General features: G+C 41.5%; 3 protein-coding genes and 1 pseudogene across 3 annotated transcripts; 1 reads left to right on the top strand and 3 right to left on the bottom strand.

Annotated features, from left to right (window-relative positions):
* Positions 1 to 586: 586 nt before the first annotated feature.
* Positions 587 to 3,221, bottom strand: LOC141843563 (uncharacterized). The gene is made up of 3 exons (XM_074731622.1): positions 2,266 to 3,221; positions 1,126 to 2,180; positions 587 to 1,044 (listed from the first exon to the last, which is right to left on the bottom strand). Exons 1-3 carry the CDS (start codon positions 3,086 to 3,088, stop codon positions 709 to 711), a joined length of 2,214 nt encoding a protein of 737 aa, XP_074587723.1. The 5' UTR covers positions 3,089 to 3,221; the 3' UTR covers positions 587 to 708.
* A 1,052-nt stretch (positions 3,222 to 4,273) lies between these two features.
* Positions 4,274 to 7,604, bottom strand: LOC141843338 (small ribosomal subunit protein bS6c). Its single transcript, XM_074731414.1, has 2 exons — positions 7,255 to 7,604; positions 4,274 to 4,686 (listed from the first exon to the last, which is right to left on the bottom strand). Exons 1-2 carry the CDS (start codon positions 7,600 to 7,602, stop codon positions 4,447 to 4,449), a joined length of 588 nt encoding a protein of 195 aa, XP_074587515.1. The 5' UTR covers positions 7,603 to 7,604; the 3' UTR covers positions 4,274 to 4,446.
* A 490-nt stretch (positions 7,605 to 8,094) lies between these two features.
* LOC141842723 (uncharacterized) lies at positions 8,095 to 13,113 on the top strand. Its single transcript, XM_074730746.1, has 8 exons — positions 8,095 to 8,154; positions 8,268 to 8,331; positions 8,455 to 8,587; positions 8,708 to 8,811; positions 9,610 to 9,781; positions 9,928 to 10,068; positions 10,161 to 10,296; positions 10,457 to 13,113. The coding sequence occupies exons 2-8, from the start codon at positions 8,273 to 8,275 to the stop codon at positions 12,937 to 12,939; spliced, it is 3,228 nt and encodes a 1,075-aa protein (XP_074586847.1). The 5' UTR covers positions 8,095 to 8,154; positions 8,268 to 8,272; the 3' UTR covers positions 12,940 to 13,113.
* A 3,864-nt stretch (positions 13,114 to 16,977) lies between these two features.
* Positions 16,978 to 19,021, bottom strand: LOC141843357 (uncharacterized; annotated as a pseudogene).
* Positions 19,022 to 25,910: the final 6,889 nt, after the last annotated feature.

Below are 25,910 nucleotides of genomic sequence, written 5' to 3'. Positions count from 1 at the left end.
TTTTATTACTAAATCAATATTTTACCTAAATTATAAACTTCATTAATTCAAAAAAAATTCAAATTCTATTAAGCTTGATAAAATTTTTAATAAATAAATTTGAGTAAGTTAGATACATAAAATGTAAGGAAACAGTGCTGGTTCCTCAGACCTGTCTAAAGTTTGAATACAAGTTCTTTTCCTTATTCTTGTTGAAAGTTTATGCTTTTATGCTTCACGATCTTTCTGATAGTTCTTCGATGTTTGAAGTAGAAGTATCACTTAATTCTTTTTAGTTTGAAGGTTTTCTTCGTTTGCCTTCAACTTTCCATGTTTGTACCTTATCCTGTATCCATGAAGAACAGCTTTAAGAACTGCAATATTTGGATACACTAACTATTTATACATTTTCTTAATTGGGTGTTCAATGAACAATTTGACTTTTTAATAAAAGATTATGAAATCATAGATTGTTCTATTTAGTGTTTCTGTACTAAATAAAAGGACAACTAGGTAACTTCTTGAAAATTTTGATCAGCAAAGAAAAGTAAGAAGAAATAGCACAGGCTAGATGAAACCAACAAATTGCTTGTAAAGTCCTCCATTATTCAGCCACTGAGATTTCTTTTAAAGAAAAACACATTGCGATGGACAACCTTAAAGTCTAATCTATAGGCTGTCAAGATACATGATTGAATCTGCAAAGGAGTAATGAAGTTGAATTCTTCCTTACTGATAAAGAATGCTATCACAGGTCAACTTCCCTTCTAGATCACCAATTATCCGAGCTATTCGCACCTCAAGGCCTTTCTGAACTTGCCTAAAGATAGTTCTGATAATATCAGCAAACTGCCTCAAGTTGAAGCCTATAGATTTATTATGTGCATCAGCTCCGGAGAAGGTAGAGCTAATTTTGGACTGCATTTCCATGAACTTCTGTCCCGTTGCCACGATGTACTTCTGTAGCTCAAATGCTTCTTCCAGATAGCACATGAGCGTTTCAGATTGCTCCTTTGTTCTAACACTCTGTGTGTCTCTTCTGCTTCCTAACCGGTGATTGTCCTCCTGAGGCACACCAAGGATAATGAGGCATATAATTAATGATAGTCATTAAAGAAATGCATCTTTTTCTAAAAAAAATCTCACCAATCTCTTGCATAAGTCATCAGTCTTCTCTTCTAGTGACTGATATCTTTTCACTTGTTTCTGTAGCAAAGATTTCATTAGGAAGAAGCCTTTCATCTTTTGCTTGTTTTCATCAATCTCTCTATCATTAGCTCCGATACTGTCATTATTTACTATATCCAGGTTTGTCAACTGTTTCTTTGCCAGTAATCCAGCCAACTTCTCAAGAACAAGTAGCTGCTGCTTCAACCTTTTGATGTTGTAGGAGACACCAAGAGCATGAATGTCTGTCTTCCAATAAGATTCGTCTCTTGCAAATGATGGCTCAGGGGACGTAAATTTGTCAGAAATTTCAGCATCCCCTTGCAAATCATTTTGCTTGTTAGAATTAATAGGGTTCATGCTTACCTCTTTAACTTCTTTGATTTCTTCTATAGGAGAGTGTGGTGCCACTGAAGTCTCACCATCCTCCTGCAATGAGCTTGCTGTCCTTTCTGGTTCAGCAGAAATATCTTCTCTGCAGTGTTTGTCATCAATGTCTTTGCTTGCCCTGTATTCGTTCTCTTCATTTGACGCCAGGTGCCTCGATCTTGTATGCTCATCAACCTTGATCTTTGAAATTTTCCCAACAGAGTTGGACTGTGAATCCTTATGTTTCTCCCTTGATTTCTTCTCTTTGAGTTTCGCCTCCGAGCAGAGAGCCTTCTGTTGGCAAGAATCAAGATTAAGAGAGCAAGCTGCATGGCTCTTCTGGTAATGCTGAAAAAGGAAGCTGAGCTGCTCCTTCAGTAGCTCCATTTCCTTCTCCTTTTCCAACAGCGGGGCTTCCAGTTTGATGTTCTCCTCCCTCAAGTGAGACAGACTCGCATCGAGCCCTTCGATGTGAGATTGAAGCATCTTTATCTCCACCTCCTTTCCCAGAACTTGCCGCTGACAACTTTCCAACTTCTCATCTCTCTCTCTTATCTGTTCTATGAATGCTTCTATCTCTGCATGGTGCCTCTGCTCGAGGATGCTCGCGTGCTTCTCATTCTCGGTTCGAACCCAGTCTTGCAGTTCCTGCAAGCCGTCGAGTCCTGCGACAAAGCAATACACAATGTGGTTTTCGTACTGAATTCTCATAGGAGATCCAATTTGAAGAAAATATAATGGAGACTGTACCTGGTTCATAATTGCCATCGCTTAATGGAAGGTCGGAGCTGATGGAAGCAGAAGAGCAGCGATCTCTCTTTCCCTCGGCTCGGAGGTGCTCCAACAGAAGATGTTTGGGGTTTCCCTTCTTGTGCTTCGACTCCCACATCTTCCTGCACCTCTCCATCTCTGCCTCAACCTGCCTCTTCTTCGCCCTCAGCAACTTCACTTCTTTGAGCAGCGCCTGCTTCTCCGCCGCGTCGAGCTTGGATTTCCTCAGCACCGCGCCCAGGATTTTGTCCTTCTGCTCGCAGTCTTTCCGGATCTGTGCGCACTCCTCCGACAGCTTGGCTTCCCTCGCCTCCGCCGCTTCTTTCTCTTGCACCGCCACCTCGAGCTCTCCCTTGGCCGCCTCCACCTGCCCCAGCGCGCGCCTCATCTCGGACTCCATCCGGCATTGGTTCGACAGCAGCTCCACCAGCCTCGACTTGTGCTTCCGCAGTTCATCCGCGTGATCCTGCGCTGCCTTCTTGAGCCTCTCCTTCAGCTCCTCCGCCACCTGTTCGCCGGCTTCCACCTTCTCCTCCAATTCCTTTCTCCTCCTCGATTCCTCCTCCAACCCCTCATTCAGAACCTTCACGTTCGAAGCGGACTCGGCGTCGCTGGACTTGAGGCTGCAGAGCTCGTCGAGCAGCGCCTGGATCTGACGGCGCAGGCTCTGCCTCTCGGCCATCCATCTCTTCTCGCGGGCGGCGAAGATGCTGACCACCTTCTCGTTGGCCTGCGCGTCCTCCTTTCGCCTCCGCTTCAGCTCCTCGATCTCCCACTCCGCTCTACCAACCTTATCCTCCATCGCAAGAACTCAAATTGCTGGGCAATTGCCTACCTCAGGCTCCAACTTTTCCTCCATCAGGAGCCGTGCGACATCCTCCCTCCCATCACGAATTATGGGAAGAAGCTCGTGTTAATAGCGTGGGTTTTGGTACCAGCGACAGAGGAGAGTGAGGTCAGTACAGATTGCTTAAGGCTGCGCTAACTGATTCCGGGTTTCCACTGGAAAAGACTGACTCAACTTCTTGAGAAATAAACGAAGAAAGAGAAAAAAAAGAAGCCAGTGCTCAGTTCATCAGGTGTCCTTTTCAACCGATCCATGAAAAAATTTTGATTAGATCAGCCGGTTAGCTCACCTGTAAAAACCGTGAACGTGGCACTTATTGGTGAGCATATCAGGTGACAGTAGCACAGTGCAGAATGTTTTCACGTCAGATGTATACTTCATTCAAATTGTACAGACTTGTCATACTTTTTTTGAACTCATTATTCCTCACGAGAAGTCGCTGTGATCGATGACGCTACACAAAGTTAAATTATTTGGTGGTGATAAGGATGGTGTCTACGTCCATCGAATGCTTTCAGAATGCCTCATGGCTGTTTGAGTATTTACTTGAGAGAGACTATTGATGGAGGGGGGATGATTATTAGCTTCACTCGGAGCATGTTGTCCACGCTAAGCTGTCTCCCCTTTTGGCAGCCAACCGGTGCAGACGCTTATGTAGTTACACGAACACTTTCTGCTATCAGATCCCGATAAAAGCCTCGATCGATCATGGCTCAAGTTGGCGAACACACTCCACAGAAAAGTCATGGGCGGCATTTCACCATCTTTTTTTATTGGATCGTGCCCCACTTTCTCGGTTTTATCGAATCATGTCCCAAGAAAAATCTTTCGAGTAAGCTTCGCCCAGTTCAATCTGCTGCTAATCAAGCCGTCAGCGATCCGAAGATTCAGTGGAGTGATTCAGCGAAGCTGCAAACTGAAATATTCTTTTCCAACCTCAGCCCTACTCTAGATTGTTGGATCATCAAGAGTTTGATTAGCAGATAAAATCAAACACAAATGGAGAGCAAAAGTCATCAAAGCTCACCCTTTTTGTAGACTTCTTTTGGCCTTTTCGGAATTGCTGCACAGCATAGTCAAACCATGTGCCCCACTTTGCACTGGTTCTTTGCATCACAAACAATACACCTGCTGTTTAAATTATTTGCACTCAGAGAAACTAATATTGATCATCTCGCATACTACAAAGAGTGACTAAATTCAGGGACTTCCAAGATCGACAAGATCTGATCAGGTATAATAAGCTAAACAGTGAAACAGACAAAGAAGTCGGGAAATACGTGTCATACAACCTCTTCCAATGAACAAAGACTCTAGTACTTCCTTTTTCGTATCTTAAAACTTGTCGATCTGATCACATCATCATCGGTTTGAAGCCTCGACTCGAGAACCCCCATGGACTCAGGTTTGGTGAAATAAGTGAAAAGGAGATATATGCCATCCATGTACGTATTGGTTTCTCCTGCTTTGTTCTTTTTACGGATGCTATATGCCAGTGGAATTACTCCCCGGTTGAACACTTCCACATACATGCCACCCCCTGCAACGAGCAACTGCAGCGTACACAGTAGAAAATAAGCTGACCAAACATAAAGATCAGTTTCATCGACTGTTTAAACAACGAACCGTAAGATGCCTAACGCAAAATTTCACAGAATTAGAGTACTTACAATCACATAAGAGAAGATATAATTGCCACTCAGAATCATGTTTAAAAATATGTCCACCTTCTGTAAACAAATTCCTATTATGTTTAAATTTACTCAGGAAACATGATCGAACATACTCCTACCTTGAACTCATTTATAGGTTGCAAATGAAATTGTCACAAATTAACAAAAGATCATACTAGTGACTAATTAACTGACAAAGGGATCAAGAATACAGATTCAAGAAGAAAGTTTGATTGAACTAGGTGGCTCCGAGCATGATGATTCTCTTAGGACTAGAGTGGCTCATCCTAACAAAAAATAAAGTGACACGGTGTTTAGTAAGGATCAGTTGATGGCTCTCTAGACCTGGTCCAACTTACGAAGTAACCTCATTGTCACACCAATAAAAGTAAAGTCCATATAAGTGATTCTGGTATGGTTGTAACTCAGAAAATGTTCTTGTTCTACCAATGACTATTCAGGATGGAAATTTAAATTCAGAAACATGTAAAAAATGGAAAATCTTTATACCCCTACTAAGAAAACCAAAAGATAACCTTTTCATGCATGATCATTTGAAGACAAACTGGGAAACCTTATTTGCCCTCCAAACAGAACGAGAAAGAAAAAAAAATCTAAGAATGCATCATTCAAGCACAAAAGCCACAAGGCTAACTTGTCACAATAATTATCACGACTTTAACTGAGGAGAAAATTGACTCACTGGCTTGATATGATAGAACCACGGATTAAAAAATCTGAGTCACAAACCCTTTTACTTCACCAATTCCTGTACACGACTAGTAGAGTAACACAATTTCTGATATTAATGCTTGACATCCTTATCGAGATTAAAATGTAGCATCATCATTAGTTCAGTGTGAGGCCCAATGGATAATATAATAGAGAGGTTCTTTCCTACAGAATCTATCCATCAAGCCTAAGATTAGGTCTGCTCCAATATTTTATTTGTCCCGATACAACCTAGCAGTATAAATCTTGAAAAGTATGAACCACTAGATCACATTGATAGGCTAGATTTATAACAAGAATCATCTTGGTCTTATGTACCCCCTTTCAATTAGCTCATGCATTTCAGTTTAGGACTAAATGGGGTCTCCCAGAAATTAACTAGATTTAGTTTGTCGAGGTTCAATTCCTTTATTTTTTTTATGCGGCAAGATTCCACAATAATCCTAAAACTTTTTGCTAAGTGATAGTAATAGTCTAAGGCAAAATACTACATCATTCTCATTCATGCATGAAACTGAAAACACAGAAAAATTGTCCTACAGCAAAGTTTAACCAGTCAGATTTCACAGATTTCCAGAAAACTGATAAATGATAGATTTTTTTTTTTCAAATAGCAAATAGAATTTGGCTAGGTTGGTCACCCATAAGCAGCTTCACCACCCAAGTGTTTCAATATGTAGATAGTAGCCTAGGAACTTGTCTATCTGCCATATAATATCATAGTGACTAGTGAGCATTGCAGGTAAAGAAGCTAGTCCATGACTACTAACTTGCAATATAAAAAATCCTTTAGGAAAAGAATTTGAATGCCCATAAGTAATTATCATAAGAAAATAATCTAATATGTTATAAGAAAGAAAATGACAAGAGAAAATGCTAAAGAAATAATCCACACAATTTAAAAAACTTGGTATAGTAGAAAAGTTAAACATAAAAATGAATAAGGCATTGTGGCAGATAGAAAACAAAGATACATTTATCAAAATTAAAAAAAATAGAGATGGAAAATAGAAATATTGTACTAAAAATCAATGGAAATGAATTACTAATACAAAGATGTTGAAGTTTGCTACACCATATGTATGCTCTTATCATTACTACCCTTTTTCAGGGGAGAAAAAGTTGATTACTTTCACCAGTGACAAACAATCATTGTTATGCAAATCATCATCATCATCTACAGAAGGGAATCAAATTTAGGTGAAAACTTATGACTTCGTGTACTGAAAATGCTTCATTAATTAGCACCAAGTAATAGTGAGACAATGTGAGACAGTGCTGCATGCTTGCCCTCTGAAAGAACTCCTAGTATCCATGTAGCCAAGTTGGGACCAACATTGTATGTTGTTTGATAGAATTTAAGCTGCAGCTTTGTAGTAGTTTATTTATCGGCTGTATGTTTTTAAACAGCCCTAATATTCAATACAACCAATCAAAGGGAAAAAAAAAATCTACTTATGATTAATCTTGATCCAATCTAGAAAACTTTTGAACTTATTCCAAATCTCTACTTGCGTTTGTTTGCAGTACTTATGAAACAAAAGAAAAGTTCACTTAGCGCTTAACGTCACTGAATAAATTATAGATAACAACAATCGAAGAGGAACTAAGAGAAAGCTAAGATATAAAAAATTTGAAAACAGAGGATGGTTTGTCTTCCAGTGAACGCCATAGCGATAAAAAGAAATAAATGTACAAAGAAAAGCTAAAGACTACCTCCTCATATCGTTGGATAAGGGCAAGGCGCTCGTCCTCAGTCATGTCGGGGCGCAGCACGGCCATGGTCTCGTATTGTCGAAGGCCCGGGGGGCACTGAGGCTCCTCCTTATCCTCCAAGTCCACCGAGGCGACGGAGACAGCGGAGGGGCCGCCCCCTTCCTCATCTCCACCGTCCTCGAAGAAAGATCCTGAGAAATCGAACGTTAGGTCACCAACCGACAAGGGCCTGACAGGCCGGAGAGACAGGGGAGTGGAGACCGAGGAGGAGAACAGGAATCTGAGAGGAGCCCGGCGGAGTTTCGCCGGGAGAGAAGCGAGGGCTACAGGTGAGGCTAAAGAAGCCATTGGAGCAGTGTGCGGATAAGAAGGGAAGTGTGAGCCTTAAATAGTGAAGCGTTAACGGGCCTTTCGTGGCGGTCCATAGTTGAAGCCCAACTACAGCCTTTGTCACTTCAAAAGAGAAATTGGAATTTCTATTTTAATTCATATATTTTAATTCATATTTTTCTTACCCAGCGCGGCCTTTAAAGCTGAAATGGACTTTGGGCCCACCGGCGACAGCAGTTATTTCGGTCAACGTTATTGCTTCCGCGGAGTCTTCCTTTCTGCTTCGTTGTCTCTTCGACGACGACGCCGCCACATTTTTGGATCGCAAACAAACAAACCTTCTCCCGTTGCCGTCGGATTGAAATCCCTCGGTCGTAACCATCGAATTGAATACGTGGGCCTTCGAGGTAGTTGCGGTTCTCGCATTTCGTTTTCTCCCACGGGAAGCGAGACAGGGGAGATTGATCGAATCGCTGCTCGAGGACGCCGATCGCGTTGAGAATCCTTCGATCCGGTGGAAATTTTCTCCGGCGCGATCTTTTAGAAGCTTGGGCATTCGTTCCGGCAGTGTCTTTAATAGCGCTTCGAGACGACGCTTTTCTTCTTGCCACATCTTCCTTTCCGCGTTCGTTGTACTCCTTCGACGACGCCGCCGCCACATTTTTGAGCATCCGAAATCGCAAGAAAGATGAAGAGCCGGTCCAGAATTTCGGGGATGCTTTCCAATAGCTTCGACACGCAGAAATGGTGAGCGCCTTTTCAGTCTGATTGGGTTTTTTTTTGGTGGTTGTATTAGCGTTTGGCTTCTCGAATTCTTTTCTTCTTTCCTTGTCTTTGTCTGACCTCATGGGCGATTGAATTGGGCCGCAGCAAGACGTCTCTCAAGCTGGCGGCGTCTCGGATAAAGCTGCTTAGGAACAAGAAGGAGTTGTTGCTGAAACAGATGCGACGGGATTTGGCTCAGATCTTGGAGACTGGACAGGAACAAACCGCTCGGTTACGGGTCCTTTCCTTTTCCCCCTTCATTGCGTGTTCCTAGATACCTCAAAATCAACATTTCTCCACGATTATTCTCACTTATTAAATAATAATTTGACCGTGCTGATCTTTGTTTTTCTTACAGGTTGAACATGTTATTAGGGAACAAAAGACTTTGTCGGCGTATGAGCTCATTGAGATATACTGCGAAATCATTGTTTCACGGTTGCCCATAATCGAGTCACAGAAGTATGTAACTTTGCAGCTATGCTTCTTTGATGCCCTAATCCCCAATATGCTCCTTTGTTGTTCAAGTGAATAAACTTTTCTAAGGCATGTCAAGTCAAAATCTGGAATGTTTTAATTCAAACCCAGAGCTGACCTTCTCTAAGCTGGTATTGAGAACTATGGATTGTCCTTTGAAATTTAAATCAATTTCAGAGTCTCATTGGTTTTAATACTTCTGCCAATTAAGTTTGCGCTGCCTCTTAACACTCAGAAAGAATTTTAACATCACTTACATCATAATCTGAGAGAAGCAGAATTTGAATAGAAACTCTTTTTCATAGTTACTGCAAATACCTATTACTAGAGTACTGGTACATTCTTGTATAGAGTTCAATGTGGATCCATGTAGACTTGAAATAGTTGGGATGTACACAACTTAGTGACGACGACAACGACAATGATAAATAACAACTAAGATCACATCATTAATATAAAATCTCAAAGTTTGCTTCTAGATTTTACCTTTTGATTTAGGAACCTAATCAAATATCAAAATTGCTAATACGCCATTTTGTGTCTTTTTCAGTAACTCTTTCATTCTAATGATTTGTTTTATTTCTTTAAGCAAAACGTTTTGTTTGTCTTTGTTGCTGATTTACAATGCTTTTCTTCATTGGTTACCGAAGCTAATGTGATTGGAAGACTTTTTGATTAAAATTGCTAAAAAAAGACTATACTAGATTTTTGATAATAACAATAATTATTCGAATGAGATCATCCTTGACATTGTTCAAACCTTGCAAAATGCTCATCTTGTAGGAACTGCCCCATAGATGTGAAGGAAGCAGTATCTAGTGTAATATTTGCATCTCCGAGATGTGCAGATATTTCAGAACTTAAGGATATTAGCAAACATTTTACGGCAAAGTATGGTAAAGATTTTGTTAAGGCTGCTCTTGAAATTCGACCAGACTGTGGAGTTAGCCGTGTGGTAAGGTTCAATTCATTATCTTTGTTAATAGAAAATACAAGATGGCAGAGTGTCTCCTCTTTCTCTTTCTCCCTTTTACATTTGGTGGCTACCAACATCCATCTTATTTTTTTGAGTAGCTAATATTTCTTATGCATTCAATTCAGATGGTTGAGAAACTATCGGCAAATGCACCTGATATTCAGACGAAGGTTAAAGTCCTGAATGAAATTGCTAAGGAACATGGCATTAAATGGGAATCAAAAACATTTGAAGAGGAAGTTCAGAAACCTAAGGATGACCTGCTGGTAAATTATGTCATTTCATTGGCTCTTCATTCATTTACTGTAAGCCTAAGGATGCAATTAAGTCTAAGCTTATTGAATCTGTGCCTGAACAGAGTGGACCATCTTCTTTCAGTAGCATGGAAAGAGTGGAAATTAAATCCTCTGACGTTAAAACCTCTTTTGTTGGAAGCCAAAACAATGAATCAACACCCAATGTTTCTCCGTATAATATGGCAGCCCAACCACAAGGTATTGTAAGTTATCCTTCATGAATTTAATCCATGCTAGCATTTCAGTACATGCCTAAAGTTGTTTGTGCAATACACGTTTGAATCAGATCAGTATTGCCCATTGTATTCTCTTCAAAAGCAATTATTCTTTGCTAAATGAGATGTTTTTCGTGTCTTAGTGGCCAAATCAACCCTTGACAAGGAAGAAAGTGCTCCCTTCCATAGCTCAAATTGGAAGATGGAGTTTAAGGATGCAACTGCTGCTGCTGAGGCAGCTGCCGAATCCGCTGAAAGGGCTAGCATGGCAGCCAGAGCTGCTGCCAAGTTAGCAAGCCGTGGGAATGTTTCTAGACAATCTTCAGGTGGATCATATGAACAATCAGCATATGTTGTAAAAAATGGAGGACCTCAGTCAATGAAAAGCTCTCATGTGGAGAGCAATAACACTTCACATTTAAAAGCCTCCGAGGATGCTAGTCAAAAGGATTCTCATTCCGTGAACCCAAAGGCACCAGATTTGCAGAAGGACGACTTGGTACGAACAAGCAAATTAACTAAAGATCAAACCTTAAAGAGTTATCCCACCACTAGGGAAAATCTGATGTCAGAGAAGGCTCAATTCAGTAGCTTGCCAGTTGTTAATGTGTCATCAGGGAATAATTTCCATGAAGATAATGCCAAACCATATCATTATGCAGGGGAAAGCATTTCAGATCTAGGACCTGCATCCAAGTTTGATAATGATCATGATAATGTTGATGATGATGGCAGTATGAACTATGAGCATGGACCTAGCATGTTTCCTTCTTCATTGCATTCTGATACTGTTGATGATAAAAGTGAAGTTGATTCTTCTGCTGTACATTATGATGACTACAATAGTGATAATGATGATCACTGGAGGCGAAGTGAGAGCAACTTGTTGGATTCATTTTTGCCGCAACAAAGTTATGGACCTTCTAGTCACTTGTCAAACATGGATTCTTGGAACCATAAGGAGAATGATGCTCAGAATAGTGAAATCACCTCACAGCCCAACCAAACTGATCATTCAGAAAAGATAGCGAAGGATGAACTTCACTCAGATTCTGATGGCAATGTGCCACCAAAATATGATTCGCCAAAATATGACTCCAATGAACCAAGCTCTGAGAGTGAAGATGAGATGGAGTATCCAGAATTTTTTGGACATGTGCGATCCAGAAATTTCATAGACACCAACAACAGCTCAAGTAAAGGTTTCCTAGCAGCACCACCTAGTCATGGAGCACATCTCATGGATGATACTTTTGCACTTGATGCAAGCAAGCATCAACAAGATGTTTTTCATGATGAGAAAAACCTTGAAGTGGAAAGAGGTTCTAATGATGAGGATTGGAGATCTGGTCTCAGTTTGCGTAATAACCACCAAACTCGTAGTCTTGGCAGTTCTCATTCTAATGATACAGGGAGAGGATTGACAGAAGAAGAATCAGTGAATGCTAATTTATCATATGAAGGATATGAAAGTGGAATCTTGAACATCCGCAGATTGTCTGGTGGAGTCAGGAACAAAGGTTACACTCGTCCACCTAATGTAAGAAACATAATTGCAGCTTCATCCAGGGCAACAATGGATTCAGAAGATATTTCTCTCAGTGATGAAGAAATTACCATCAGTACATCTGAATTTTCAACAAGTATTGAAGTCACAACTGAGGAAACAACAAGTGAAAATTTGCATACAGATGCTTTCAGGACGAAATTTAGAGCTTCAAGGACCAATGTGGACACTAGCCTTGGTAGTGAAGAGCAGCTTGCAAATAGATCATCAGATGATCCTGCATCAACAGGAAGATCAATTTATTCTCAGTCCAGAAGTTCTGAAAATTTGAATCATCCAGTTCTCAAAACACATCTCCAACAACAAGAACGAAAGGAGTACAAGGAATCTAATATAAGATCACCAGTGAAAAATATAAGCATAGAAAAGGGGGCAAAGCAAACTGATACTGCCGAGGTTAAAGGGTCACGAGGCAGTATTTCAACCTCCAGAAATCAAAAGTTAAACATTTCCCCTTCCACACAGAAATCAACTAACTCTGAAATTGTAAATCAGAGGATCAACAGTCAGAATTCGCATGGGAGAGCATATTATGACTCTAATTTTGATCACAAACAGGCAGAAGAGTCGGAGCCACAAGCTGCATCTGTAACAGGTAACAACAATATTATTAAGCTTTCTCGAAGAACGAGGCCCACACCATCAGTTGCTACAGAAGATAAAGTCCCAGACATCGCACAACCAGTGAAGGAGTCAGAGACCTCTCTACTAAATTCTGCAAGTGATTTTTCCTCTGCCAAAATAAAACACTCCAGAGATTTACAGGATGGAAAGAGTTCCGAGCCTCGACAATCATACTCATTGGTCCAAGAACCATCGCTGAAACATTCACAAACTGGACAGTCCGTGGTTAGCGATCGTTCCGAGCTGTCTCAAGATGAGTCGAGGCAGCCTTCCATTAAAGAAAATGAGAAATCTTCTACGCCAAGTTCAGTTATGAAATCAACTTCACGTGAATCCTCTTTCAAAAACTCGTCTCATGTTCATCCAAAGCTTCCCGATTACGATTCTATTGCCGCTCACTTTCAATCACTCAGAGCAAATGTGCGCAAGTTTTGATATAGAAAGATCAGTTCTCGTTTTCTTGTAGCACCCATTACATTCATGATTGACTCAGTGCATCTTAACATGTCAGCTATATATGTGTTTTTCCCCCAAAACTGAAAAAATGATTTGGTCTGATCCTCTACCGATGAAATCCTCCTTGAATCTAAGGAAACTCACAGAGCAGATATGCCCAATAAGTTGAGGTACTTTTCATTCAGATCAATCGTCCTTGTTCTTTGACTGAGAAAAAAGATACAAAACTGGTTCGTTCCAAACAGCCTAACTCTTATTTATCTCTTTAATAACGTGTCGTGCCTTACACACAGGTTTCATTATTCCAAGTTGTGCAGATATACGCACTGGAGCCAAGAAGGATTGAAACTTTGCCAAATAATTGATGGGCACATCGACCATGATTTATCGCTCTAGGTAAATATATTCAGATCTCATTTTAATCAAAACTAAAATAAAAATGCACGACCGTCGTCGTCTATGAATATCTAAGCATCAATAATAGAGATGCAATTCGAAGATCCAAAGAGGAAAGCAACGATGATATTAAGCCAAGAGCAAAAGACAAAGACGACAACTTTGACTGAAAAGGCTTCTTAAGATTAATCGTCGAGTCTAAGTCCAGTTCTTGAAGGGGAGCCTTGGCGCAACGGTAAGGTTGCTGCCGTGTGGCCTAAAGGTCACGGGTTCGAGTTCTGAAAACAGCCTCTTGTCAAAGGGGCTGCGTACATTGGATTCCCTCCCCGGACCCCGCAAGGCGGGAGCCTAATGCACCGGGCTGCCCTTTTCTAAGTCCAGTTCTTCCTACCCAGTACTCTTAGACATCGACTTCACTGTCCCTGAGTTGCTATCAACTACGAGTATTCATGTAGTATTTTCCTGAAGGATGTGGGTGAACAAAGTGTATTTCATCCAAGATTCTTAACCACCATGTCCCAACGATGTTCAAGATTGTGGCTTTGATGATCACCTTCTTCAAAAATCACAAAAGGGATTGGAAGGCTTGAGATCTGATCAAACCCTATAGGAATATCTCAATAGCAAAGTGACCAGGCTACTAAAACTCAAACTAGTATTGCATCATAAACCATCCTTTCTGTTCACAAGTGTTCAATGGCCACCAATTGAAAGGAAACATCATTGCCAAGATTTGACAACCTCACTAATTGTCCAATTAATCCCAATACTTATCTATAGAACTCAATTTTCTTCCAAACATAATATCATACATACATACATGATCATGAAACTGGCTCTTTAAATTAGCATAAAACACTAAACAATCGCAAAGTTGTGGCCCCAACAACCAACATGCAACGTGCATTCAATTATTGGCCGTCTCCATATCCTTTAATTAATTATACTCTTTTATCTTTTATCTGATAATATTATTTTTGATATTAGATAAATGTGAATTTTCCCATTCCTCATGATTGATGAAACAAATGATGCCTATTCCAATTCATTCCACGAGTTGTTAAAACATTCTTATCGATTAATTAGCATCCAATCCATCAGATTAATGCGACTCTCACCTTAACCGGTAAAGCGACGTTTCACCCTTGACAGTTGTCGTCGGTCCCACTGCCAGCTGCTTGTCTCCTCGCCCACTATAAACCACCCTCGTCCTCCAAATCCCCAAAACCCTATCTCGCCGCGGAGAGGAGACATGGCTTCCTTCCGATCCAGATCCCTCGCGATCTGCTCCGTCGCCATCGCTCTTCTCGCCAGCGGCTCCTACGCGGCCGACGCTCCCTCGCCCAGCCCCGTCTCTGGCGCCGGAGCCGTCTCTCCTCCGCTCGTCGTCGCTCTCCTCGCCGCCACCGTCGGCCTCCTCTCCGGTTCCCTCCGCCATTGACGGATCCGTGGAGGAGCGTTCCTCAGATCGCTCAGGATTTTGTGATCTAGACGTATACTAGCTACGCTCGTACGTACGTGTCAGGTTCTTTGTTGTGGCATTGCTGTTGAGAAATGGGGTTTTCGGTGCTTTGATGGGTGTGGTTTTGGGGATGGAGATTTAGTCTGTGATGGTGTGGGACTGTAGATATGCCATTGTTTCATGTTTTCGTCTCTGTTTCATCATTGATTCACCTATTCTTCTCTACCGCTGTGTTCTGTTGGTCTCCTCTCTTAGTGCTCTGATTCGTTTTGAATGAACTCGACGCCGCCCTTGACTCATGAATGCAATCTCTGGATACAAACTAACCATTGCATTTGCACAACCAAATCCAAATTAATCAACAATTTGACTCGCAACAATTACAATAAAAAGGTACAACTGTAACTAGATTCGAGCGAATCTAACTGCAAAGAGCGATTTCAGGGAGATTCATTCGACACTCAAAACTCTCCCTCTTATAGTTCAAATTTATTCATTGAGTTAGCTCTAATTGAACTTGTTCCGGCTGGATGTGTGAACGGTCAAGCCACCAATTAAGAAAATACCATCTCAATCCATGTAGATCTCGCCGGTGAGAAGAATATGTCGAACAAAAGAATTGAACGAGTGGATTAGCACGGCGTTGGAAATTCCTGACAAGGTCACTCTGACGTTCAAGTCCGCAAAAAAAAAGTAATGAAGTGAAGAAGAGACAGTACTTGAAGTGTATGAGATTTCAGAGAGCTTTTTCATATCTATAGAGGAGTTTATATACTCATTGAAGGAGGAGTTTTTGTTGACATGAGAGCAGGTTGTGGTGGTATTTGAGAGGACAGGTTCTGCACATTGCTGGCAAATCAGCTGGTAGGGTCGCATCTAGGGGGCAGGATTTGCGAACCTTGTAACCGCTTTACGGCCTGATCGTGCGGCGACTCTTGTCTTTTAGCTAAGAATGGTAGCCCAGGAAGATATAGGGGATCGGGCCTGACAACCTAGCTATCGCTTTTATCATGTGGCAGGGCTTGCACGCTTGATTGTCTATCAGTGGAGAGGTACCTGTGAAGGGCCGAGCCGGGGATAAAGTGACAAAATGATTGGGCTCGTTGAGGAGATCGAGAAGGAGACTGAGTGGCCGAGTTGGTTGAGGCCGAGAGCAGGATTGAGTGGCCGAGCTGGCCGAGATGGAATGGCCGATTTGGTTGCATGCGTGACTGAATAACTGAGATGAATGAGTCAGGCGGCCGAGTGGCCAAGTCAGTTGCTAAGTGGCCGAGACGAGTGAGTCAGGCGGTCAAGTAGTTGAGACGCAGGGTTAGGTGGCCGGGATGACCAAGATGTACGACCGAATGGCCGTGACGTACGACCGAATGGCCGTGATGACCGATATACACGGCTAAATGGCCGAGATGACTGAGACATACGGCTGAGTGGCCGAGATGACTGAGATATACGGTGGGGTGGATGAGATGATCGAGACATACGACCAAGTGACTGAGAGCTTTCTGGGGCTGGATCGAGTGAAATTACTGTTAATGAATCGGTCAAATGTGGTTTGATCATTGACCTATTGACTTGCCAGGTTAGATCAATCATTGACCTACTTTGCCATGTCAGGCTAACAAAGAACCGCCGTATCAACACTTAAAATATTATATTCAAACTTCTTGGTGTTCATGAAACTTGGGCATAGCTTGAGTTCAATGAACTCGACCATAACAAACTGATTGTGTACAATCCACTTGATTATGAAACTCGTAGATAAATGGGTATTCATCCTAAAACCAATATAATTCGAGGATCCTTTTTTAACTAAAGGCCTAATTCTCTGCATTCCAGAGTATCACATAAATCGAACATATTGCATATAGCAAACATTCTACTATTTGGAGAGGTTATCGATCATATGGGCATAATCTGTTATTTGGGCCTACTGAACCTTTTGCCATTTGATTCAATTGTATCATATGAAGATCTTTGTTGGCTTCTTCTAGATTCGGATCAAGCTAATTCAGCCTATAAGATCTTGTATTCTGGCAGTGTCAAATGCAGTTTGTTTTGGTGTTTATTTGTTTCTTGTGACTGTTTTGTACACTTACAGTTAATAATAATAATAACAACAATAAACTATACGAGGAGAAAAACTATCTAAATAAGCCAGAAACATATTATATGAACAGAAGAAGCCAATCCGGATAACAGAAGCCACCTTTTTTGAATGGAGAAAAGGACGAGATAAGATAAGATATTAACTAGAATTTCCAATTTGCTCGACATAAGCAGTAATTTACATGCCATCAACACAGAGGTGAGTGCTGTTCTTGGGCTGAGAATGGCTGCCAACAATTGAAACTTGACCATTTTTGAACTTTGTGCCTTCGAATGCCCTTTGGAACTAGTTCCTACAGAATTCGCTCTTCTGAATTGTACGAGCGTCTGTAGATTTTGAAGAAATAGGAAATGGGAGATCCAAAGTATGTCTGGAATTGCGAATTGAATAGGAACTTTTTCCATGCCCTGGACTCTTTCACAGTTTGGTTAATTCTGAAAGACCAGGATTGCTTTATTGTGGATGGGGAAAGGTGGTTAAAGGAGGGTAGTAGTGGTATGGTGCCTAGAAAAGATGAACTTTTATTGCGGAATTTTGATCAGGAGGATTTACTGAGGACGAGATTTGAGCCCTGATCCCCAAGCTAATGGTGAAGACAATCATGAAGTTAATTAGGGTTTTAGGGTGGTTGGGTCAGGTCGCTGCAAAGTGAAAGCCTGGTTCAGAGCGAGCCTGGTGGTTCAGAGCGAGTGGAAAGGAGGGCCGCATCAAGGCGGCGGCGGCGGCGGCGGAAGTGGCGCCGTCGGTGTTCGACGGATTGCCTAGGTTTTCTAGGGCTCTTACCTGCGATTTGAGGAACTTGAGGTAGTTTGCGGCCTCGTCGAGCATGGTTGCGGTGTCCAATTTGTTCCCCCGGGCACCAGCCTCTGCAGCACCTTCAGCCGCTCGCTGATCCTCTCCCGCCGGTGCCTCGCAGCCACCGTCTGCGGGTCGCTCGATACCTTCACGTTCTTCCTCTTCGGCCTGTCCACCGCCTCCTCCGCGCCCAGACTCACCGGCCGCAGCGCCGCCGCCCGGTAGATCATCTCCTTCACCTCGGCGTCCGACTCGCGGCCGCTCTCCCCGTTGAAGCTTATCGTCATACACCCCGAGTGCTTCTCCGACCTCAGCCTCTTCCGGTTCCTCGAAGCGACAACCTGAAGACTATCCTTCTCTAGGAAACGCTCCCCCAACCTCCTCCTTGCGTCAAAATTCGATCTTGGAGGAGGATTGAGGGAGAACTGAGAGGCCGCCGCATTTCTGCTGAACTGATGCTGGTCCAGGGAGCCATGGTTTATCTCGGACTCACCGCTGCAACTCAAGTTACAGAAGCTGTCGCCGCCGGAAAAGATAGCAGAGATCACCTCTTCATCATTGATCAAATTCTCGTCCGGCCTACCAACAAGTGGGAAATATGCAGCACAGGGTTGCGAAAGAAGACCATCACTCCACACTGTGCCCGATTCCATCAGCTCAGAATCTGAATACGACATGATTGCTTGGATCTCAATGCTGGAGCAGCTCACAAACGAAGCATCAAGGTTGGACTTTGTGGCTGTCGGATTGCCCCAACCCGCCCTCTGATCCATCTAGCTAACAGCAGCGACTGGAGCCGCAACCCTGGGACAAAGTAATTAACATCAATCCAAGAGCTTGATGAACGGTAAGTATGTCGAGCAACTACCTTCTTCAGATTCAGCAACAGAAGAAAGCTCAGGAAACCCGACGAGATCTTAGTAATTCTTGGCCTGGGACTTCAGTACCTCAATGGATTAGCAAACTCCTCCGATGGATGAACGGTAATGCAGCTGCGGTCCAGTGCGGTATTCATTCATATGGTTGGTTGAAGAAAACAGTCTTCTCTATATATATCAATCGTCGTCGCTTGGAACCGAAGCTTCAGCTGACCGTATGCAAACAGACAAGGCATTCAATTCCTGTAACCTCCCAATAATGCAATCAGGCTCACCAAATAACTGAATCGACCAAGAAAAGTAACAGAAGGAAGAAAAGAATAGAAAGGAAAAAAGAAAAAGAAGATTACCTTATCAGATCGCATCACCTCCAAAGCTGCTCTGCATTCTACCTGGAAGCAGTTCAGTTGCAGTTCATACGAGATGAGCTTATAAGCAGACAAACATGAGCTAATGCTTTATGGAAGGCAACCAAGTGGTGATTACGATTTACAGTTGAAGCCTCGTGCGTTCTTGCCAACTTTAACTTTATATCTGCCTTGTGAAGTGCAAGGCCCACAAAATCGAACTGTAAATTCAAAATGTGGACGGCGACTTGCTGCTACAGTTGCATCAAGCTTTTGTCAACATCGAATTGAAGTCGCTCGAACGAGAAAATACACACTGTATTGATCTTTGTACTTCTCCGATCGATAACTCATAATTGAGTGTTTGCAGAATCCAAGTGTAGGTATGGACTCTGAGATAGTTCTTGGGATAAGCTGCTGTTTTTGCAGTTGTTTAAAGAACTGCGCAAGATCGCAACTTGGTTTTGGAATTTGTCTTGATGATAAAGTTTTCAAATGCATGCCACCATCCACCAACTCAACTCGCTGCAGTGGTCAATGGTTGCGAACACTGAATGCAGGGATAGGGATAGGGATATGACCCAATAATTAATGTCCTTTTTAATATCCATATATTTTTTTATTGTTTTGATTAGATTTCGAATCGTTTGTCGAATAGTAAAGTTTTGTTTGTGTGAAATGTCGTTGGATCATTGATATTACGACGGGTCACAATTGCTCCTTTTCAAATTAGTCAATGCACTCTTTCAGTTTAGTTGTCACCAATTTAATATTGTTGGTGTTGGACAATTTTATTGTCGGGATAGAAGGAAGATAGCTAAATTGAAATTGAAATTGAAATTGACATCAATTTTAACTTATCTGCTGAATAGTTTGATCGAATAATCTCAAACTGTTAAGTAGATGTTTCTCGAATCCGTCAAGTGAAAGTCACTGTGTTGCTCCTACGTTTCTCGAGTATTGCAAGGTCGGCAGTCCGATGCTTATCGAACTTGAGTGGGAAGCCGAGTGCAGCAAAGTAGACACGTCGCCTGATCACGGAGTTGTCCGAATGCTTCTGCTTGAGAACCGAGTCAGGAAAGAGATCACTAGACTGCTGAATGGATCGTTGAAAATCAAATGAAACATGACACTCTACAACGATGGATCGATCGTGGAGGTCGACTGTTAATGGTTTCAACTTAAGTATTTCTCGAATTTATTCTACTGAAAAAATTTCTATAGAATTAGATTGATCACTTCTAAAATTAATCGGTTCCCTAAGAGTTTTATAGCCGAACTTAATTTCTGATAATAAATTCAATCTTACTAAATTGCGTAGACAGGACAAATATTATAATCGGCATGTCCTAAATGGTCATTCCCTGAGTTATTTGAATTAACTGAGTGGGCCAGCTGACTTCATTAATGGGGACTAGGAATCTAACATTGCATTTCGGATGGAACGCCCCAGCTTCCTTTGAATTTTCTCACAAAGCAAAGCAAAATTGAAGTAGTAGGACAATTAATGATGGCTGCTACCGATCATCCATATCTAATTAGAGAATGATAAAAAATATTTTATGATTGTGGTATATCTAGTAATAATTTTAAAAAATTAATTTTATCTAATATAAAAAATAAAGTATTTTGTCTTTTATTCGGTAGGAGTTCATAATAAAACAAAGTTCCAGACAGACACACAAATTAAGTTGCAGCCGATCTTAAGCAAAGCATTAGATTCAGATGGAGACAGACAGAGCAAACCAGCCAGCGAATAGGAAATAGGAATGCCTTACTGTTCACAGTCACATTGTGAGCGTTTGTTCACAGTATTTTGATGGAAACGTTAATTCTCTATAATAAATATACTAAAGCAAGTTGAAACATGAATGTGGAGTCAGTTGGCAGAGCAGTCAAACTCCACGAACGCAATGCAAATTGTCAATCCAAAACCATCTCAATTCATGATATTCAACTCGATCGATCACCACAAATCTCGATTTCACGCCGCAATGATGGACAAATCAACATATTAAAAGAACTAATTGGTTACATTCACATCAGGAAGATGAAAATGAGGACATGTTTCAACGGCCTCATCTGCCGACTGTCTCAGTTGGCACTTAATTTTAAATTTGTTCTTATACCTGAGTCTCATAAACCATTGTACCAACCATTATTTTAATCGACAAAACTAAATATAAAATTTTGAAAAATGGCTCTCAATTTTGAAATATTAATGACCATTTATTGTAAAGTAAATCTGCCCTGACGAGATGGCTAAGTGAAGATCCTCCATAACTTTCATGTCCATCACAACTATTTTCGAAGGCAAGTTCATTTATAAGAGTGAAAGAAACTTAAACTGAATTCGATAGCCCAGCATTAACTCAACGAATTGATGATGTCTAAGTATTTCTAAATATTAAATCATAAAATAATTTTTAAAAAATTAATATTAAATGTTGGTGCTTACAGATAGATAAATAGGTAATATTCTATATATACGGAATTGCTATGTTGAGCGCCGATTTCCTGAGCGCCTGTGAGTGCTTCCATCCCGGCCGTTCATCCGATCGCGCGCTCAATCTCAGTCGTCCAAAGCACAGTGTTTTTCCTCGGACCTCCGCCGCTTCCCGCCGCCCGTTCATCGCCGTCCAACCACCGTCGGCCGCCGGACCGGGCCCGTTGGAACCGCAACTCGCCGGCGGTCCGGAGGTAGCCGGATTTCGGGCGCGATTTGGCCGGAATCTGGCCGAATTCCGGGCGACAGCGGCGCCAGCCACTGCTGCCGTGTTTCGGCCGGAATTCCAGCCAGATTCCGGTCCAATCCGGCCGAAATTCGATGCCTGGATGTGCGCCGTCGAGTTGCGGTTCCAACGGATCAGGTCCGGTGGCCGGCGGTGGTCAGACGGCGATGAACGGGCGGCGGAAGCGCGCGAACGTTGGAGGAGTCGCGCACGGGGCGCGTAAGAACCCGTCGCTCAGGATAGCAAAACTCTCTCTCTATATATATATATAGAGAGAGAGAGAGAGAGAGAGAAATGTACCCTGCGCTCTGCCTCGTACGCTCCTATGCGCTCCCATCTGACCCAGCCCTGCTTCAGCCCCTACCGCATCGCCGTCCGACCACCGTCGGCCGCCGCCTCACGCCCGATGGACGCGCACCTCGCCGGCGCACAGCCCAGCGCCGGATTTCGATCGAAAAATGGCTGGAATTCGACGAATTCGGTTGGAATCGACCGCCAGTGCCGAGCGACCGATTCCGATCAAATCGCGGTCGGAATTCAGTGTCAGGCGGTGTGCCTGTGAGTCACGCTTCCATCTTGCCCGGGGCGGCGCGACTGACAGTGGCCGGATAGCGAAGTGGCAGCAGTGGCAAGGAGTCAGAGGAGTGTGCACGGGTCGCGCAAGATTTTATATATATATATATATATATAATTCCGTATATGATTCGATTAAGTTTAAGTGATCACTAAATATCTTTTTTACAAAAAAAATGAAATTTGTCACCTCAGCAGCCGCGGTCGTACACGATCAATTTCACGACTATCTGTGAGGAGGTAAATCAAAAAACTATAGTTGATCACGACAGAAGAAGATATTGCTCGGTTTCACCGAGATTCAAATCTTTATCCTATTTTATAAGTCTGCTCCATCGTAACTAACTCAGTTATATCCCGAGGACCGATCACTAAATATCTCGCCGTTGCATGATGAGAGCACTGATGATGAAATATAGTGCCTTATATGCAGTTAACAATTAGTGGTATTATTCCGACAATGTGGTTTTCAGGAATTTATTTCCCGAAAGGCAACAAGGAGAAAGGATGAAAAAAAAAATCGTGAGCGGATCGATGATTTCAGATTCGAGGCTGCGGACCGAATCTAACGTCGAGTTGTTTGTTTCCCACATAATGACGTCGGCAAATCGCGTGGGGACACCCGAGTTCGTTCATTCTCCCATTATTGCAACGGCGACACGTGGGCTTCACAGCCCGCTGAATGACGCGGACGCCTCCCATTGGCTCGCGGAGCAAGCGGCACGTGGAGGCCAGGGACCGCTTGCATATTTCGCCATCTCGTGAGAAACGTGTGCTCTCATCCAACGCTGAGAAAACAGTGAGATACTTTCACGTAAGAACAGATAATTAGATTAGATGAGCGATTAATGTGTTTTTTTTTTCCTTTTCGTTTTTTGAAACAAACAGCTTAATTTGCATAACGGTTATTAATTATTTAATTTTATTTAATTTAATTTTCCATTACAATGAAAACACTATTCCTCCGTTTTCAAAAGTATAAATATAATTTTCTTTCGCCGTTATTTTGCGGGCGTTGAATGATCTATGGATCTGATGTGACGATTGAAAGCCATCTCAGTTGACAATGTTGGAATGTTTCAGAAACGACATTATCCACGAATGGGAAAACAATACAATAGAAATGGCACGACATGTACGTCTCCACTGGATTGTGTAATGATTTTTTTTTCAGCGAATGAAAAATAGAACAAAAATAGTTGGCATCATAGAAAAGGCTCATTGTTTTACATTAAAAAACATATATATCGTATTCTTCAATACTAATAGATACTAAACTGCAAGCCCCACCCCTAAAATTGGTGAGAAGAGGTTGTGTATAATGTATCCTTGATTGATAAATCATTTACTGCATTATGTAATGGGAATTTTTCCCCCAGTAAAAAAGGTAACGAGGGATGTACCTATATTTTACAGTTCTAAATATCATTTATACTGTGATATTTAGGTTCACCTCTTTATGAGAGCATACCTTTGATTTGTACTTGCAGTGTTCCCTGCCTCATGACTTCCATTGCTTCATGTTATTGGTGCTTCATGTTATTGGTTAGGAAGGAGTAGCAGATGATGGGCATGAAGTAATTTGCAGAGGAAGAGGGACCAAACCAGGTACTCAGCTTCATTCACTTAATTAACAGGACCACTCTATAAACAATACAAACAAAAGAATGGTCACAGCCAGAGATGCTTGCTACCTTCCTAAATCTCTTCCATGGGTAAAAATGATAACCGTCATCAGTCAAAATCAGTTTTACTTGTTGTGATACAGAAATTGGTTGCGAGAAATTGCCCGGTAAAACGTATGTGTGACTGAAGAAAAGGACAAGTGACAGATAAATTAGAACTAGTGCCGGCTATTTGGTTCCATATTTATGCCATTAGTTCCACTTTTTTTTTTCTTGCATTGCTTGCATTCCTACCTTGGTAGTGTTTGTACTGTTCCATGGAGATCTATCCGGACGGGTTTTGCTTGTGGACCAGTTTCTCTAGTAGAGCCAACAAAGATGTCGCTGTCACCATTGCTATCGCCGTCGTGTGGCTTTCCTGTCGGCATCACCGTGCTCGACCTGACTGCCAGGCCATTCGTTTCATTCATCCTTTCTTTATCCCTATCAAGCTCCACTCCATCCAGCCAGAATTGATCCATCAACCTCCAGCTCCACTGGCAACCTCACAGCAGCATGTCTTGGTCCCCCACTCACCAAACAAATTTTTTTTCACCACAGAGATTGAAAAGGAAATGTAGGATACTGTCTGCAAGAATGTTCAAGATACATGTGGTTACACATCAAGCAATGGAGAATGGAGACAAAAACAAGATCCTACTGTATGCATAGAGAGTATTAGTTAGAAACTATATACGAGTTCAAATCAGAACATAATATAGAGCCCAAATTTACAGTGTCTAAGTAGCACACCTGTGGGGATGCATTCAGTTTCCAACATTTATAATGAAAGTACATGTACAATAGTAATGGTCTACTTCCATTCAATATACCGTGACCGGTTCAGGCAAGATCATTTGAATCTAGTGACCAGAATTAAAGGCAATAACAGATGGCTATTCCCAAAGCTTATTGTAGTGTTTTAATTACAAAAAAAAACTCAATATTAGGGAAGATAGTATTGTTTTAGTTTGGAACTAAACTCAGTTATTTTAATTGCACTGGTAAATGGCCCATGAAAATACGAAATTTACTCAAAAAAAGTTAGTGAAGAACTAAAATTCAGGATGGCAAGAAGAGGAGCAGAAGGAAAATTCATCTTGCAATAACATGATTCATTTTTAGGTTTATTATTTATGGAATTGGCACTAATCTCATAGACAATATAGGCAATATTAGCACAATCATTGCCAAAGTTGGAGAAGGATAATGATCTGAGTATCTGAAGATTCCTACAAATTACTTCAGATTTCCTACCTAGCAAGCCCAAATATTTAAACCTAAGAACACTCTGTAAAAGACATCACCGCAAGAGTGCATATTAATGAATAGTGATAATCAATAAAATCACAATTAGCAGAAACAAGAGACAAAAGGATGCAATGGCATGAAAATTAGAACTAAACATATTATGCCTTCAGAACTTATACCATCTGTAAATCAAAACGATCTTGTATCGTAGGAATAAATAGCACCATCCAACAAACCAATGACCATTTGCCAATAACACGGGCAAACTAAAATGATATGTTTGCCAATCCAATCTTGTACAAAATTCCATCACAAAATATTCTAAGGTATTTGATATAAACCTGCATGTAGGAACCACAACACATTTAATCTGTGTTACTAGACTTCTGATGATTTATACAAAATTGCTAATCCAATATAAAAAAATTACATAAGCTAATTCTTGTTAACATTATCAGTGTATCCATCCCATGCCCACTTATCAAGCAAAATGCAATGATAAGCATGGATATAAATTTAACTACTAGTAGTGTGGATATAAATATAATCTAACGAGTTGTAAGCATGGAGATCAGGAAAACACTTATCATCCTCAAGATTTTAGACATAACTAGCGTCATTGAGGATTCTGTGAACAAGAATATTTTCTGTATTGACAGATGCCATGTTCACTGAACCAGAGTTTTAGAATAGAAAGTACTTTTCAGCGAGAGAAAAGTAGCATTAATTGTCCTAAATTTATCAT

The sequence above is a fragment of the Curcuma longa genome, chromosome 12 (assembly GCF_044706935.1).
Source record: "Curcuma longa cultivar G26 ecotype Majalengka, Jawa Barat chromosome 12, ITB_CL_G26_1.1, whole genome shotgun sequence".
NCBI classification, from domain to species: Eukaryota; Viridiplantae; Streptophyta; class Magnoliopsida; order Zingiberales; family Zingiberaceae; genus Curcuma; species Curcuma longa.
The sequence above is the reverse complement of the archived record's forward strand: the minus strand, read 5'-3'. Positions and strand labels throughout refer to the sequence as shown.